Consider the following 18,479-nt stretch of genomic DNA (forward strand, 5'->3'; position numbering starts at 1 on the left):
TGGCACCAGACTATACAGTGGGCGTCTTGTATTTCGGGACCAACCGGGATCAGAAGTGACATGGAGGCACTGCTCCATCTTTTGGTACTTTTCCTCTTGGATGGAGTATCTCTACCACCCAGATGTCTCTGGAGATATTGGAATCCTCGACCACCTCGGTTGCTCCCGAATCCACTACTTGGGAACGACTTGGAGTGTCAGCTCCCTGCAACTTCTTAGCAGCCATATTGCTAAAAACAGTGCTCCAAAAACAAAAATATTGTCTGCACACCCTCAACACCTGATCAATCGTAACACTGCCACAAACATGTGACAGTGTTGGTCACTTCACTCTCCCAGTTGCTCTAGGGAACCTCTGGAACCCACCACCATCTGTAATATAACCAAAGAATGAGCCAGTGGATGAGGACACTCACTCAAAGCAAGGGGTAGGTGCAAAAGTGATTAGTGCTTTTGTTAAAACAATCCATCCAACAGAAAAAAAAAACACAAATGAAGTGTCCAAAAGCAGTGCAGTGCTGCATCAGTCAACAAATAAATAAATCCTTAAAGCAGTGTAAAGTGGAGGTTAAAAACAGTCCCAATAAATAAATCAATTAAAACAAGGTTAAAAACACAGGCAGGAAACTGTCCTTCACAATTCTTAGCCCTGATGCCTTCCTTTTAAAACTGACGTCTCTCCGTCTTACCCTCATCAGGCCTCACAGCACAGAGAGGCGTCCACCAACAGGCACAGAAAACCTATTATTCTGTCTCACGTCCCCACCACCAATCTCACGGCATTCCACGGGGAGCCACCGAGCCCTGCTCCACTTGCACTGCTGGTGATACCCGGCTCCTCCTAGCAAGAGGGTGCTGTCCTCACACCGCTGCCAATCGCTGGCTCCTCCTGGCGAGAGCACACCCTGAGAATAATGTCCGCTCCTGCTACATGGTTGCTGAACAGGAATGGCCTCTCAGCCCACACACTCCTGTCTGCCTGTTTCCTCCTGTCTGTCACCGGCTCTCGCTCACTTCTGCATATTTCTCTCCATTCCTCTCTTTAACATCCCTTCTTTCTTCTTCCTTTCTTTTTGCTTCTTCTGGCTCCCCCTCTAATGCCTCCGTGGGGCACAACGCCTTAATCGCACACCACAGAAAGCCAATGAAGACATTTGAGACAGACCACACCCTCATATGAAGAAGTGTCTCACCTCAACTACCTCACCAACCTTCGCAGCTGCACGAGCATGCATACCCATGGAGATCAAGCCAAAGATTCAGTTATTTATTTATGTAAAACTGGGCCACTAATTTCCCCACCGTGGACCTACTATTCCACACATGGAAATGAACATCATGTCACCTACCTATTTTTATTTTACGGAGCAGGAGAAGTGAACTCCTGTAACACCGTGCAGCTTCATAGACAAATGTGGGATGAGGCAGAAGCAGACTGTTAGCAGATTACAAGTCCTATCAATGCATACTGGTATACTAAGACATGGCACTTATCTTGCACAATGATAAATAAATAAACAGTATGATTACTACCATATTTGATAAATAAAGAGTATCATTTAGCAAAGTGAATAAATAAATGAACATCTACAGTAACACTGTATCTTTCTTATATGATAACACTCAGTCATCCAACCCCATCTACACCTGACCTGCTCCATCCCATGTCCTGCAGTGAAATGTATTTAGCACACAAGTGCAGAAGTTTCACTGATTTGCCTTCAAGAATGGCTGTCAAACTAGTAAAAGAAAAAATATTAAAAATATGCAAGTTGCTTAACTACTCTCCAGGTAAAAAATGGCACAGTAAACTAATTTGTACTTGAAGTCAAACAAAATGTTTCTCTACTTTAAGATAGACAAGTTAGCAAATATGACAATGCTTTATAATGGGAGAATTTGAAATTTCAAAAAATGTGTACAGAATATTGTCAGCAAAAATTATGTTGTCCTGACAAATTCTATTGAAGAATGTTTGCCAAATTTCAACAAAATCAATTTACTGGAAGTTGAGTTATTTTATTCAGACAGACAGACATGACTATCGCAGTAGGAGCTTTTTACATTACAGGCAAACACACTTAAAAATGCATTACTCACGATAATCAATGATAAACTAGTTTTCTAAAATGTTACACAGATTTTAATGTACAAGATTATAATGTTCAAAAGGTATACCATTATTATGAACACAAATTTTCTTAAAAGTATTGTTGAAGAAATCAAAATAATAATAAAGTTGTTAAGATCACTCAGATAATATGTGTACACCACTACCCTCTGGAGCTCATCATGAAGAAATACTTCAAATTGACCAATCTAATTATAGAATGTGAGAATTCAATCTCATCGCTGATCATCAAAGACTCCAATCTCATTAGCTGGAGCCAGGTTGGAAACTGATGAATCTCAGTTAGTGCAACATGATGAACAATTTCTGGCTGTTAAAGAACAAACTAAACTATAATCATGATTTTAGCTAGATTTAAAGAAATCTCTGCTTAAACCTGACAATAGATATATTAACTTTAGTTGTCTCAAGGTAAGGTACCTTTTGTTAAACAAAATGAATTAACATTTGTTTATAATGAATAATCCAACAGGGACGGCACGGTCCCTGCGTGGGTTTCCTCCGGGTGCTCCGGTTTCCTCCCACAGTCCAAAGACATGCAGGTAAGGTGCATTGGCGATCCTAAATTGTCTCTAGTGTGTGCTTGGTGTGTTAGTGTGTGCCCTGCGGTGGGCTGGTGCCCTGCCCGGGGTTTGTTTCCTGCCTTTCGCCCTGTGTTGGCTGGGATTGGCTCCAGCAGACCCCCGTGACCCTGTAGTTAGGATGTAGCAGGTTGGATAATGGATGGATGGATGGATAATCCAACAGTGATGCAAATAGTAAATGAGAGAATTACACAAAATGAACTTAAAAGATATGAATTACTTTACACTGTCAAAATGTAAAGCAGCATGAGACCCACTCACTTGTCATAATATGGAAATGTGCATTTCAATGGATACAGTTGAATGTGCTGGTATAGCAACAACAGACAGGATACTAATGACAATTCAATTTTATCAATATACACCACACTCATTAAGTTTGCTGAGTAAATGCCATTCATAAAGCTAAGCACAAAAAATGAAAACACATCTTAATTACAGCAATTCTCAGCATGTAAGCAAAACAGGCACTGCAGGTAGAGCAGAATAAGTCAATAATGTTACCTTAATGACAATTTACCCTCAAGGAACACATCCTGGTTTTTTTCATTTTTCATTTACAGTATAGCATAATGTTTTATTGGAAATACAAATACTTTATGAGGAGTAAATCCACATCCTACAATACCGCACTGCTGACAATGCCCCAAATAAAATTGCAGTAAAATGTGTTTTTTGATTAACTGTAAACTGAAATGATGTGTAGAGAAAAAAAAATTACACTTCTATGTGCTGTCTGCATGAATTCAAGTCAGTTAAGGTCTGTACAGTTGTTTCTTTAGGTGTACTGTATGTGTTGCCATTCTAATGAATGTTCAGAGCAAGTATCTATATTAACAGAGTATATTTCATTCTTGAGCACATGTCCACAGAAGGAAATATATTAACTGGGCTGTCCTTCTAATGATGGAGGCTGCTTTGGAGATCAGGTTCATTAAGGGCAGTTGGAGGCTCAGGAGTGCAGGATCGCCAGAATGTGCTTGAGAAAGTTCTATTCTGGTGTCCCTGGTGCAAATGTGGGGTTGTCCTCTGATCCTGAGAGTGATTATGGGGTTAGGTGCGAAGTCATACCAGCAGGGGACTTAAATCTATCTTAGTGATAGAGGTTTATTGAGAATAAGATCAAATGGAGCAATGGTGGGAGAAAGAGAGAGAAAGTGTAGGTGAAGAAAGTTTTTAACCAGTGGGACCTGTGGTTATTTTTAGGAAATTGTATTTGGTGTATTTTATATTTTGCGTAATCAATGGAGAAACATATGCAGCACAGGTTGTGACACATGCTACATGTTGTTCAAGCATGCAGATAAGAATTTCATTGTATTCTGTGCTTCATTATAATTGCAGCCATCAACTGTGCACTGCTGGTCAAAGGTCTCTACCAGTTTTTCCAACAAGGAATGATTTTTGGTCTTCTTCATACAGAGTGTTCCACCAAAATTCCTTACTTCATCCACCCATCTTGAATTTGGTTATTCCTTGGTGTCCTCTTAACTCTAAGAATCCAGTTTGAAACATATGTAGTCCATCTATGATCTGCCCAATCCATGTGGTAAAACACATTGGTTGTGCCTCAGGCATACGAACATATTGCTTTTGAAAATTCCACTCGACTTTCCAAATTCACTCCATGCTAGCTTTGTTCTTCTGTTTACTTCTTCAGACAGAGTTCCATTTGACATTCTCAGCTCAACAAGGTAAACCAATTCCTTCATCAACTACTAAATGCTTCCTTACACTGTCTTTGGTTGAACATGACTTTGGTTTTCTTCAGATTCATTTTAGACCTGCTTTCTGTTTTCTTCATTGAGCTCCTAAATTCTAATCTGATGATCTTCTGCAAACAGTACTTTGAAGCAAACAGCACTATGTCATCTGCAACAGCAAATATGGTTGAAATATTCTCCATTGATCTTTATTCCAAGACTTCTAACACTGCTGAGAAAGATTTTGGAGACATGGAGTCTCATTTATGACACAAAATCTGCGACTGTCTTGGTGCTTCCTTACTACTAAAGAGTGTTTGAAAAAGTTATTTTGTATCATACTGAGGTATGTCTTTTGAACTCCTTGTTTATTCATTGACAAGATGGATGTTGGTAATAATTGGTTCTTTCCATCACTCAATTTACAAACTGTTGATGATCCATAGTGCTAAACTCACTTTGTATACTTACCTGTTATCTTGACCACATGAAGTCCAATGCCTGTTCTATACATTTCAATAGGAGTTTTGTGAATATTTTCTATAACACTGACAGAAGGCCTACAGGTCTCTAGTTCTTAATATTTACCCCCTTGCCATTTTTGTGCAGTAGTATTATAAGAGCATTGTCCTATTTATCAGAGATGTCCTTTCTTTGAAAACAATCAGTGAACAATGTTGACCTTTTACCTCCATCTTTCATCAAATTTGTACATGTGATAATATAACTATACTGATTATACTGCATTACATTATTTTCTCGTTTCATATCCTATGAAATTTTAAAGTGCTAGCACCACTGCCATGCCACTGGTGACTAAGTTCAGGATACCTATCAACTCTTTAAAAAGAAAAGTACTGAGGGAACAATATAAAAAAACACACACACACACTGGTAATGCAATATACTGTAGGTGAGCCACCAGGAAACACAATAAAAGTTTCACAAACCAATTACTGGTTTTTATAGTGTATGCTGAGTCTCTGGCTGAGAATGTAATTGAGAGAAAGAGAATGATTAAGGATGACATGTTTGAGTGAGTAAAAGCAATTTGTAAATGTTGCAGGTTTCTTGTTGGTAGTCAAGTCCATAATGCGATGAGGCAATTGTGCTTTTTGGCTTTGATATTGATAGAGTTGTGATTTGTAGCAATTTTAAATCAATTGTAGTTAAGCTAAGTGTAACTCTACCAAGTACAACTTTCAGCACTGTCTATAGGAGAATAAGCCATGCAGCCACCCAACTGAAAAGATCTCCATGGTCCATATTTAGTTGTGCTTGGTAGATGATCAAGTGGTCCTGGCTGTCTTCCACATGGGTATTGACTCAAGACATGTTTAAAAAGACTTAAAAAGACAGTATTATTACATGCTTTAGAAATACAGCCAACTTTTTCATGAGCAGGGTTATTTAGATTCAAATTTTAACCCAAAAATGATGATCCAGTAAATCACACTGGACTGGAATTCAGAGAATATCAACACACCCGGCATTTACATATTTAAAATTTAGATATTCTGTTTAGCCTGACAGAAAGAAAATGGGAAGAAACTAGAATCACCAGAGGAAAGCTATGAGAATAGATGAGGAGAGCATGCAGATTCCCAATGCATCCCAGCCAGGAACAAAATCAAAAGCTCCAGGCTGTGAGGAATCAAATTTACAAATTACAGAGATAACATCTGATTTAGAATTTAATTTGAATTCTAACCATGCTCAACATAATTCCCTCTCTTCCATTTGGTACTAGACAAAGCATGTTCAGAAAACTGATAGAAAGATTGATGGATCAGCTAGCTGCCTCCTTCCAGTAGCTTAGCAAACTTGCCTACAGGAACAACATTTCAATTAAAAATTATTACAGAAGAATACAGTACATCCAGTATTAACATCATAACATTCTTTTAATTTGATTATGTTTCTTTTGTAAACAGAGAGACCAAATACAGTGTTAAATATAACAAATGTATTTGGAAATGTAACATAAGAAATGCTCCTGACTAACTTTAAGCTATAATTATATTTTTTAATTAAAAAAAAAATCTAATTCAAAAGTAATTTCCTAGCTATGTCTGTGCAATTCATGCTTCTTTACAAAGTGAAAATCAAACTGTGACTAGCTTATAAACAGAAACAGTCTCCCTCATCCCCTTCACTCTTATAATGGATGTTGGATCATTCCGATTGAACTATGATATGTTGATGGCTAATGGTAACAGCACCTCTAGGTCTACATGTCGTATTCTCACACTCTAATGTATGGCCAGCCTCGAGTGGGAGACCATGTTTGATAAGTGGTGACAAACAGCCAGAACTACAAGACTCAAACAACTTTGTACTACACACACCAAAGCAAATTTTCAGATGGGCACTTGCATTTCTGTGGGCAAGAACTTGTCAATATGAACTTCCTACATAAAATGAAATTACATCTTACTTAAGTCTTGGTTATTATTATAATAAAGCCCTGATGTTAAAATTTAAATTAATTTAAATTAAATGAACAGCAGTGATGTGGACACTCAATTAAGCACTAGGCTGAAGAGACTTTTCACAGCAAGATGTCAGTGCCATCATGGAGCAGACATCCTAAGCTCCAGAAGATGAACCAATATCAACAGAGTTGATCTTTTACTTAGAAGCCATGGTTAAGTTAACCAAAGAACAACACAAACTTTAAACAGACAATAAACACATTAAAAAAATTTTAAACACCACAGCAGAAGCCATAGGCATAATATAAAAATGTATTAATTAAATGTTAAATTCATGTCAAAGGCATATAATTTTGTCATCAACATCAGAATAAGGCATCACCCAAACAAACAAAACATGTACGTATGGTATACAGTAAGCAATAGAGACACCACCAAGGATGCAGGATGAACACAACAAAGTAGAAAAAGATGAAAATGACAATTCACCGTGCGTAGACATCCTTCAGTAAATTATCAGTATAAGTAGTTTAAGATTGTTTGTGCCCATATTATCCAGAGTGAACCTGCCATTTCTGATTTAATCTGAATCTCCTTGGTACTTGCTTCGCAGCTAATACTTGCTCAAGCCCTGCTCCAACTTGTTGGCTTCATACTCTCACTGATCGCCATCACTGTGGGGGTTTTCTGCTAAATTAACAAATTGGGAAACGGAGTCCTTTCTATTCTTGTCTATTAAAAAAAAGTTTGCGGGAGTGATTTAATGTCATTTTCATTATACAAACTGTATATAGTTTTTGAAAAATGCTATGTAATTATCAATGATCTATATTAACAACTTTGTATGAAGAAGCTCAAGCCTAATGCAACGCTGAGTTACCAACAGTGCAAAAACAAGCAATTTGGGCAAGAAATGTAATCATGATTCCTAGAATGGCAGCGTTCAGTCAAAAACATACTGCCTGTTTAATAGAAACAGAAAATACTATTTTTTCTTATTAAAAATCATTACTGGATGGGCTAGCATCTGACAAAATGGCTGTGGCCCCCTAAGGCCCACCTTGAACGATTGTTCTGCAAGCAATGCTTTTTACGCAGATAATTACTGAAGAGTTTGAAACAGCTCTGTAAAACAATTCATGTGTATGAAGTGCAATCAGTGGCAACCTGGAAACTCATATAATTATATAAGAGCATTTTTAGATACAGCAGGTGTCTAAAAAAAGAGAAAATTATACCTAAATTGATGTGCAGTGCCAATTTTCCTTCCTGTAGCTCCAGCATAATGTAATCTCCATGCTGTCCTTCACCATGTAAGATAACCCCGACATTTTGTATTGTCTTAAACTTCATAGAAATCACATCCTTTACTGTTCGTATTGACTTTTGAGTGAACCTGAAGAGTAATGAGCTGCTGCCATCAAAACTTGCCACATCAGAATCTGCAAACAACATATTAGAAAGAAACACACAGCATAAGGCATTTCAACTATTACCAATGTCTATTTTAGGAAAACCGGTGCTTTGATTAATTTTCAGCCTGTCTTCAGATATGACATGCATATGCAGTGTTAAATTGTCAGAAATGGGTATTTGTAAAGCTTTACAAAGATAGCTGTTAAGAGGAGATTGCAATATACCTGAAGTATTTCTAAACTGCAATCATCACAAAGATTAAAATAAACAGACTTTAGCATATAAAGATAGATACTGTAGGTAGATAGACCCAAAGGGAAATTGCAGTTTTATTGAAACAGAAAAGCTAAACAGAACGCATTCACAATAAAAAAAAGAAAGATATACATTAAATAAATTAGACATATAATCCATAAGCTAATTAAAACGAGGTTATAACACTTAGTCTCAACTGGAACAAAAGACCACCAAAAGTGCTTTCTAGGGCGTTATGATACAAGTAGTTTTGTGTTGAAGGTGTGCAGGAGACTGAACAGAGAGTGAGATATTGTTTATGACAGCCTGTAGCTTATCGACCATCCTTTCGTCTGCTACTACTGCCTTCAGAGAGCCTTGGCTAGTGCCGATAATGGAGCTTGCCTTCCTGACTTGAGTCTGCTACCATGTTCTGTTCTCATTTTACTGCCCAACACACTACTATCTAAAAGAGCACATTTAATTTTACTGACTAATAGAACACTAGTCAAGAGGCGTCAGGTATATTCAACAAATTACCCAGGGCTGGGGACATGAATGCAAAGAGGTGGGGGTGTTATTTTGGGAAAAAGTGTCTCTTCTTCCAGAATTTTTGTGTTATGAATACTACTGACTGACGGCTGTGAGCTGTGCTCACTGCTGGCAGCAGCCAATTTGACGTAACACAAATTAATTTGTCCATGCTGAAGTTCACTTTAGTACATGTACATGTATAATGCATTCGGTTGTTTTCAGTTGTACATGAATATATACGTTGAGGCATGATACGACAAGAATAATGCACACTAAGCAGTAGTAGGCTAGCATGTAAATCGTGTGTAGTATCTGACTGATATGGAGGTACTAGGCATACACACAATTCTTACCAACCCAGTAAAATTCTTCCATAAAGGAATAAATGTATAGCAACGTTTCTCCCACATCAAAAGCCTTAAATAGCCTCTGGAAATCCAGATTTGCCCTTTAATATATGCCTTCTGTATTTGCTGCACAATCCTAATTGCTATCCAGGTAAACCTCCAGCTACATCATACCTACATAAACATCCTCAATTTTGACTGTCTGGATGAAGATTCAGAGTCTGAGAAGCCTTGTTCTTCTTGAAGTCCACCACCTCTCCTGTTCTCTGGTAACACTGGGTTGTAGATGGCTTGATCATCAAAGTCATTCACTAGACTTCAGTATTCCTCCTCCTGCCTATCACAGCCAATAATTGTGAAGTTGTCTGAGACATGATGGAGGTGGCAAACCTCAGAATTGTATTTGTATTTATAAGTCTAACATGTAAAGGGTGAATAAGAAAGCAGCCGGGACAATTCCTTGGGAGGCACCCCTTGCTACTGACCACCTGTTGTGGCACACAGCTTTGAAAATTACAGGAGGTGTTCAGCCTATGAAGTAGTTAATCGTCACTTAAAGGTGTCCACCTTCATTGACCTTAGCTTGTCTCCCACTAGTCAGAGCTCTAGTGTTATAGTTAAAACATCTGGAATGTCAGAAAACACATGTAACCATCAGATAATTATGTGATCCGCCCCAATGGTATACTTAAAGCTCTTTTTCATTTTAGGTCATATTAATTTTTGTCCTGTTTTCATGTCCTCAATGCTTGGTGACATAGTGGTTAGTGCAACTCCTTGACAGATCAAGCATCATGAACTGGAATTCTTTGTGGAATGTATACATTCTCTTATAGGTACTCCAGGCTTCTTTTATCATCCCCATTGATGTGCATATTAATTGATGATCACAGATTGGGCTATAGGTGTGTGCCCTGCAATGGACTGGCACCCTACCCATGACTGGTTCCTGCCTTGTGCCTGAGGCGGTCTAAAATGAATTATGAATTGAATTGAATGACTTATGTTAAGTAAATTTATATTTTATAAATTCTGAAACCATTCAAATGAGATGATCTTACAAACTTACAGGTATTATTCAAAAACAATTTATATTGTACTATTTTATGTGTGAAAAATATGTGTAAACAGAACAAATATTAGATCATTTACATAAAAAACATGCAGAGAATTTGATTAATTAACTAGAAAACACATTTATTTTTTCCTCTTAACAGTATAATCTGGATATAATAAGCCTGGAGGCGTGTTGAAAAACTGATGGGGTCCACTGCCAAGATGGCACTCCAGACTCCTTTATTCCACATTTCTGCCCTAAATATTGGATTCTGTCTGATTTTTTCTTCTCCCTGGTATATTTGAACTGGGTGAAATATTTAATGATTAAGGACTGGAAACATTCCACTGTCTTCAATCTGGACATCCTAATCCCTTCCTTTTCTATTTTTTCCACTTTCAGTTGAAGTCTGTGCTCAAGACATTCGGAACCCCACTACCTTTCATTCTTCCAATTTATCCCGTGTGCTCATTTGCTCCAACAGTTTCTCCAAAGTCCAAAACTTTTGTCGGGTCTTTACTTCCTCCTCTGCAAAGCTTTCCTCAAATTTCTCCCAGTCATGTCTAATTAGTTAACAGACCTTCCTCCATCCAATGCATCTTTTTACAGTAAACAGTAAAAATTGCTCTAAAAATCCAAGTCACCAGCACACACAGTTTAAATTTGTCCATAGACCGTCGCTACCCCCAGAGGCATAATCTAATGGGACTAGAACTGGAGCCCCTAAGTCATCCTTGTTCTCTTAAAGTCCCTGGAACCTTTGCCCACATGTTTTGGGAATATCCTCCAGCTATGGCTCTCTGGTGCTATGTGGCTGAGTTCTCCTCCTCCTGGACCTTTCTTCTCTTTATTCACTTTCCCTTCCTTTCTCCCGGTGGAGGTCTTTAATGGCTGCAACCATTGTGGCTAAGTTGCTTTTAACTTATCACTGGAAATCTCCCACAGTCTGGAAGTCTTCATTTAAAAATCTTACCTTTCTTTAACGTTCTGTATTGTGGATCAACAAGTCTTTTAGGTGTACTATCCAAAACTGGCTTCATGCTGTTCGGTTACTAAAGGGTGGTCAGGGTTGTTATATGAGGCAGTTTCTCCTGCCCCCCTTTTTCTGCCATGTGCTCCTGTGTGGGGTGTGTTTGTATGTGTTTGTGTGTCAGTTTACCTGTCGACTCTTCTGATTGTGTTTCTGTTTAGTTAGCTGTCTCAGGTGGGGTGATGTGGGTGGGCCCTAGTGGGATGTTCTTGCTTGCTCTTACATAGCCCAAAAATCAGTTATTGTTGGTCTCCTTCTACTCTACTCATTTTTCAATGTATCATTAAAATTTGACTTGACATGATACATATTCCCCTTCAGGCAATTGTCATAGAAAATTTTTATTCAAGGATTTACTTGTCATTTTCATGTAATTTTCTAACCCGCTTAATCCAGATGAGGGTAGCAGGGGATTCTGGGGCCTACCCCAGCAAGCATTGGGCACAAGGCACGAACAAACCCTGGACATGGCGCCAGTCCATTCCAGTTTGAATCCATTACCTGGAAAGAATTCTCTCTTTGAACTGACTTTCCCAAGGTTTCTTCCATTTTTTTCCCTCCAAGGATTTTTTTGGGAGTTTTTCCTTGTCTTCTTAGAGAGTCAAGGCTGGGGGGCTATAAAAAGGCAGAGCCTGTTAAAGCCCATTGCGGCACTTCTTGTGTGATTTGGGGCTATACAAAAATAAATTGTATTGTATTGTATACACACCCACCCATCCCAGACATACACTAGGGTTAATTTATTGCCACCAATTCACCTAACCGTCATGTCCTTGGACAGTGGGAGGAAACTCACATAGACATGGGGAGAACATGCAAAGTCCGTGCAGGGAGGACCCGTTCACATGAAACCTCATCTTTTTACTGAGAGGCAGCAGCGCTACCACTACTCCACCATGCTACCTCAATGTTTTACTTGCACAGTATACGCAAGAAGTGTAAATGATTTAGCAAGTGCAGCATTTTTTCAATGCACAGTGAATCTGTTTTAAAATCACTGTTGTTTTTTGAAAGTATTAAGTGAAATTCATACACTTGAAGCTAAATCACTGAAGAAGGTCTTACAGCCATTCCTTCACTTCCATGTCAGAATATTTGTCTGATAAATATACTTATTACATAACCCACCGGAACTTAAACTTAAGAGGAACAGAGCAGTAGTTTTGATGTTAACTCACAGTGGCACATACTGTAGGTCTGCAGAACATGCAAATATAGCAAGAAGCAGACATTCACCTTCAACAAAAACTATGTGACATACTAATATAATCTGGTGATTTCTTATAAAAGCTAACCAGTTGTTCCTGAAGATATTCTGATGTACAGTAGTTTGAGTTTTAGATTTGGTTATTGGACGCACTCTCAACTCACTGCAGGCAGCAATGGAGGAAAGAGCTGATGGGAATTTATGAACAATGCTGCACATCCCGTCTCTGACACTATCATAGAGCAATAAAAGCAACAAATTATTCAACAAAACTGTGTCAAGAATCATTATTAGGGCCCCTTAATACCTACAATAATATATCTTTATAATGCCACACTGTGACTGCTCTTTTATTATTAGCCAAGTCAGAAATTTCTGTATAACCAACCTGTCTCTTTATCTACCGTATATGTTTTGAAACATTTTAATAAAAGATTTGATATGATCACAATATTCAATGAAACACTATATTCTGTAATATAAAATCAACAATTTCTTCACATAACCTTTCTGTCTATAACTTACATACAAATGTACTGGAAAATGATTCACCAGAATTTGTCTTTGATTTAGTAGTAAGAACTCATCAAAGCATGAAGAGCATGTGGCTGGGGATGAGGTAGATGGAATAAAAGTCTTCCATTAGGATTAGATAGACATACAAGGCCAAAATGTTTGTAGCACAGACTCTCTGTCCGGCGTGTATAGAAAATAGCATTTCAGGTAACTTTGTATTGAAATTTCTTAACATGGCATTAGAAAGATAACTGAATACTTAAAAAAACAGCTGCAGGAATGTTTAATTTTTTTTTTTTTTGAACAGTTGAGAGTCGTGGGCTGCTGTTTTGCTGGCAGGTGGCAGAGGACTGCTGTACTGAGCAGTTTGTCAAAGAAAAGCAATTCAGTACACACATAATGGTATTTCTACAACCCACTCAAGTGATTGCTTTGGTACTTTTGCAGCTAAACGGTGAGGTGGGGATTAGCCCTGTTGCTTTTTAGAGAAAAAAATGGCATGCTGATGTTTCTGAGCTGCTTTTTTCCAAATCTCAGCTATTTTTGAAGAAAGGTAAAACACTACATTGCACTGTAGTTTCATCTCCCCTCTGTCACAAACACAGAAAGGAGCATTTCTTCCAGTGTTTGAATGTTACTTTTTTTTCTTTACTAGTGTACATGTGTGTATTCCATTATTTTGTGTCAATCCCTGATACATTCTTACTTCTGCTGTTAATCTGGTAAGATTATTGCTCAACCTGGCCTTTGTAAAGTCACTATTCCATGACTATAGAAACTGTAAGTCGTGACAAATGCCTACAAAAACTGAGTAAATGATTAATTATTGGGATGAAAATCTTTGGGGTCTTGGGGGAATGCAAATTATGTTAAAGCAAAACTAATGCAGACATGGGATGAATGTGCAGACTCCACACTGACAGATACTGGATATAAAATTTAATCCCAGAGGTCAACAACCAAAACTGCACCCCAATGCAAACCCAGTTTGGAAAATTTAAAAAATGCACAGTACAAAAATCTTGGCAACTCTTTTTTTTCAGATCATATTTCAGTTTCTAGGAGGTAGTGTTTGTAATACTAAATGTAACAAATTAAGAAAACAGCATAAAGAACAGGCTGAAATTCAGGATATGTTTGAGTTAAACTGGTGTATGATGTGTTCTGGACATATCTGAGTACCATTCAGTACTACTGCTCTTTATTATGTTTATATAATAGTTAATCTAGGAATTGATGTCAGTCAGTCAGTCATTATCCAACCCGCTATATCCTAACACATGGTCACGAGGGTCTGCTGGAGCCAATCCCAGCCAACACAGGGCGCAAGGCAGAAACAAACCCCGGGCAGGGTGCCAACCCACCGCAGGACACACACACACACCAAGCACGCACTAGGGACAATTTAGGATTGCCAATGCACCTAACCTGCATGTGGGAGGAAACCGGAGCACCCGGAGAAAACCCACGCAGACACAGGGAGAACATGCAAACTCCACTCAGGGAGGACCCGGGAAGCGAACCCAGGTCTCCTTACTGCGAGGCAGCAGGAATTGATGTATTTTTTTTAATTTGTATGTTTTACTCTGGGCATTTTGTAATGATTGAAAATCATATGCCATGGTGTCTTCATTATTATAAGACTGGAGAATTTAAGATACATAGGCAGTCACCCTTGAAGAGCACAAGCTTAGCACATTTAAATCAGATGACCTTTATTTAGAAATGTAAGCATGATTTTGAAACCTCTTGTATTTAAATTTGGACTTGATATAAACTAGTACTTTTTTAATACTTATGTTATTTTATCATTATTCTGATGACACCACTTTATGGTGTATCTTTTGGAAACTCACTTCCAATTTGTAATTATTTCTGCATGGCCACGGCTGTGTTTTTTTTATTGTCACTATGGCATATCGAGTCTTCATTCCCTGCACCTAACATCTCTATATTGGATTCTCTCTATTTACAAATCAAACTTCTTTTGCATTTCACCTAAGAACATTTTAAACAAGATGGTGAATGATATTTAGTGTTTCTTCACTTTGGCTTCTCTTTTGTATTTTAGCTTTTGTCATTTGATCCTGTTTCTAACATCCGGTATTTTTGATCTCCTGCATGTCTCAGACCTAGTATGTGCTCTACCCTTTTCTCCAAGGCATGTTCCCCCTTTTCCCTTGAAAGGCCCTTCTAAGGAGACTTCAATATAGAGAGGGACTTCTTTTTGTTTCTTTTTTTTTTTTACATGTGTGGTCTTTGTCTCCATTTCTGTCTGTCCAGCCTGGTGCTTTATTTCCTCATCAGATCTTCTGTGATCATAAGAAGGAGAGTAAGGCTTCATACTTAATTCAGAAATTGTTTTTAAGCAAAACAAGAAGGCACAATGTATCTAACACTTAGAACCAATTTTGTGAAGTACCATATTTGACTTGAAATCAACCAAACATTTGTCTACAACATTGCCTATACAGTATTACTTAAAACTCTGCAACTCACTAATTCCAACAGTTACACTTGGACTGTTCAATCCATGGGCGCATCCATTTGCACAGGACAGAGAATTTGTTCACAAAATAGAAAAATGCATTTTTTGTATGTACATTAAAACACAAAACTGATGGCTGTCTATGGCAGAATGTATGAAATCAGGCAACTGGGTAGCCTTGGTTTTGTTTTTGGCAGGGAGGAAATCAAGGAGTAACACTTGCTGTTAGAGTTCCTAACCAGGCCTGCTACTAACACTGGACTAGACTGTAATGGCTCTTTTTGACTACTTACATTGGTGGTTATTTTTATTTTTATCACTATTCTAATGACATTATTTTGTGCTGTTTTTCTGAATGGTTATCACCAGTTGCCGCCATATTGTTCACAGTTCTTATGCCCATTTTCAGTCACATAACATACTATGCCACCTTGTTCTGCCAATTTACAATGACGGTTTGATAATACAAAAATCCTACCTTTGGATCAAAAACACTATTTCAAACTAATTTTGGCATTTTTACTTTCTTGTATAAGAAGCATACGGAAAGTATTGTAATCCTCCAAAAATTCCATCTCGAGATTTTGATGAATCTTGATGTTCTAGACTTCCGAGTCCGAAAATACCATTTTTGGTATTATGTCTGTGTGTGTCCGTCTGTCCGTGTGTGTGTGTGTGTGTTTGCATGTGTGAACACAATAACTTGAGTACGCTTTCACTTAGGTCAACCAAATTTTGCATACAAGTATTAGGTACAAAATGTAGATTTCTCTCAACTTTTGGGCTATTTCTGCTAACCAGAATTGTACTTTACCTTTTATTTTATTTAAGTTAGCAAGGATGTTAGATTCGGCTTTTCAACTTTGATTTTTCTGTATCACAATTTTGGGTTTGATGTTTGGTTTCTTGTCTTCTGTTATTCAGACTCCTGCCTGTTTTTATTTTTGACTTCACATTTTTCCTGTTCCCATGCTTATGCTATCACCTGCCATTTTCTTTCCAAGTTTATTTTTCTTGACATTTACCTCCTCTACTTGTTCGAAACAGTGAAATAAAAGAGTTAAAATGAAGCTTCAAAGAAAAGAATTTCTATCACTTGCCCAACTCTGCATATCTAATTCAAAATCTTGGCTATTGAAACTAACCCCCAAAGGGATACAATTCTCTGTGATGCTGAATAACTAAAAACAGGTACAATGTATAGCACATAAATATGTGCTCATCAGGGCCAAAATTAACACCGTGTGAAAAGCACTGACAGAAGGATCTTGCCACCAGCAATAGCAAAGAAGAAAATGTCACAGAAATGATACCTGGCTTTGTAAAGTGGAAAAATATATGACATGGCACATCATGCTACCCTGCTCTGCCCCACCTCTTCTGCCATACTCATGTGTGTTCACTGCAATGCTAGAGTTATTGCTTCATGTTGGCACAGCTCCTGCGTCTACAAAAGTATTTGAAAAAGATGATAAAAATACATTAACAATTGCTGAAACTAGTAGAGGTGCAAATTTAATCTCTGATATAATTACATAGTTAAATTAATGCAAGCTAAATTGGACTGAATGAGTTTGTGAAATTTATATTATGGGGAAAAAAATCTCCAAATATCAATCATTTCATCAAAGGCGTTTGTTGTAAAAACAGGTGGGTTTGACTTCAGTCTGGAGTTTTATCTTTGAACTTGATTAAACATAATTTGGCAAATGTTTACTTAAATTATGCGACGGATGGCTGGGGCCCATGCCTGGCTGGGACGCCCCTTCACCACATCTGCCAGGGGGACAAGGGTGGGAAGCCCAGTATCTCCCCCTGGACGCTAGATGGCAGCCTCCCTGGGTTGCAGCAGTGCCTCAGACTCCCCCAGGGCTTCATGGGGGTTGGAGTTCTGTGCAGCTCTGTGGGGTTCCGCAGGCGCTGCCAGGGGGTGCTGCAACAGGAGCTGCTGGCCCCTTTTGGGCATTAGCCTGGAAGTGCAGCCGGATGTCGGCAATCAACCACCTGGAGCACTTCCGGATGCCTGATAGAAAGGAGTCAGCGACCACCACTCAGTGGCCAGAGTTGGGTGGAGGAGGACAAGGTTGCTGGGAAGGAGTGGTGGTGCCAAGGAGGAAGAGAAAGTGTGGTATATTAGTGGCGTGCTTGGGACTGTGTATTGTCTGTGGGTACGAGGAAGATGTAGCCCACAGATGAAGAAAGTAAAAGTATTTGTTTTATTTTACACAGTCCTCCCGTGTCCAATATGCGTCGGGTTAGGCACTATATAGCGTCAATCTTACAATTAGTACACCTTAATCTGTTAAACCAATTAAAGTTCTCCATCTATCATGAGGTCGTTGGAAAGGGGTGTGTGGTGCTCCCAATATCTATGCAAAAGGACAAAGGTCTAAGTCTTTAGAGTGCTGCTGCTTCCTGTTTTGCTACTGTATATGGCTGTGAGACATGGACGCTATCCAGTGACCTGAGACGAAGACTGGACCCCTTTGGTACTGTGTCTCTTCTGAGAATCCTTGGGTACCGCTGGTTTGACTTTGTGTTGAATGAGCGGTTGCTCACAGAGTCGCAAATGAGGCACATTACCTGCATTATGAGGGAGCGTCAGTTACGGCACTACGGCCATGTGGCGTGATTCCCTGATGGTGATCTGGCTTACAGGATCCTTGTTGTTGAGGACCCAAATGGCTGGACCACACCAAGGGGACGCCCACGTAACACCTGGCTGCAGCAGATAGAGGGTCATTACCGGAGGGTGAAACTGGACCACATGTCTGCCTGGGGGGTTGCCAACCAGGAT

General features: G+C 38.7%; 1 protein-coding gene across 1 annotated transcript in view; it reads right to left on the reverse strand.

Annotated features, from left to right (window-relative positions):
- cntnap3 (contactin associated protein family member 3) overlaps positions 1-18,479 on the reverse strand; it is a 603,541-nt gene that overhangs the window by 214,668 nt on the left and 370,394 nt on the right. Inside the window, exon 5 of the mRNA XM_028804840.2 lies at positions 8,092-8,295. Coding sequence (XP_028660673.1) covers positions 8,092-8,295 — 204 coding nt within the window. The remainder of the gene's footprint in view (positions 1-8,091; positions 8,296-18,479) is intronic.

This window comes from Erpetoichthys calabaricus, chromosome 7 (assembly GCF_900747795.2).
Source record: "Erpetoichthys calabaricus chromosome 7, fErpCal1.3, whole genome shotgun sequence".
In the NCBI taxonomy this organism is placed as follows: domain Eukaryota; kingdom Metazoa; phylum Chordata; class Cladistia; order Polypteriformes; family Polypteridae; genus Erpetoichthys; species Erpetoichthys calabaricus.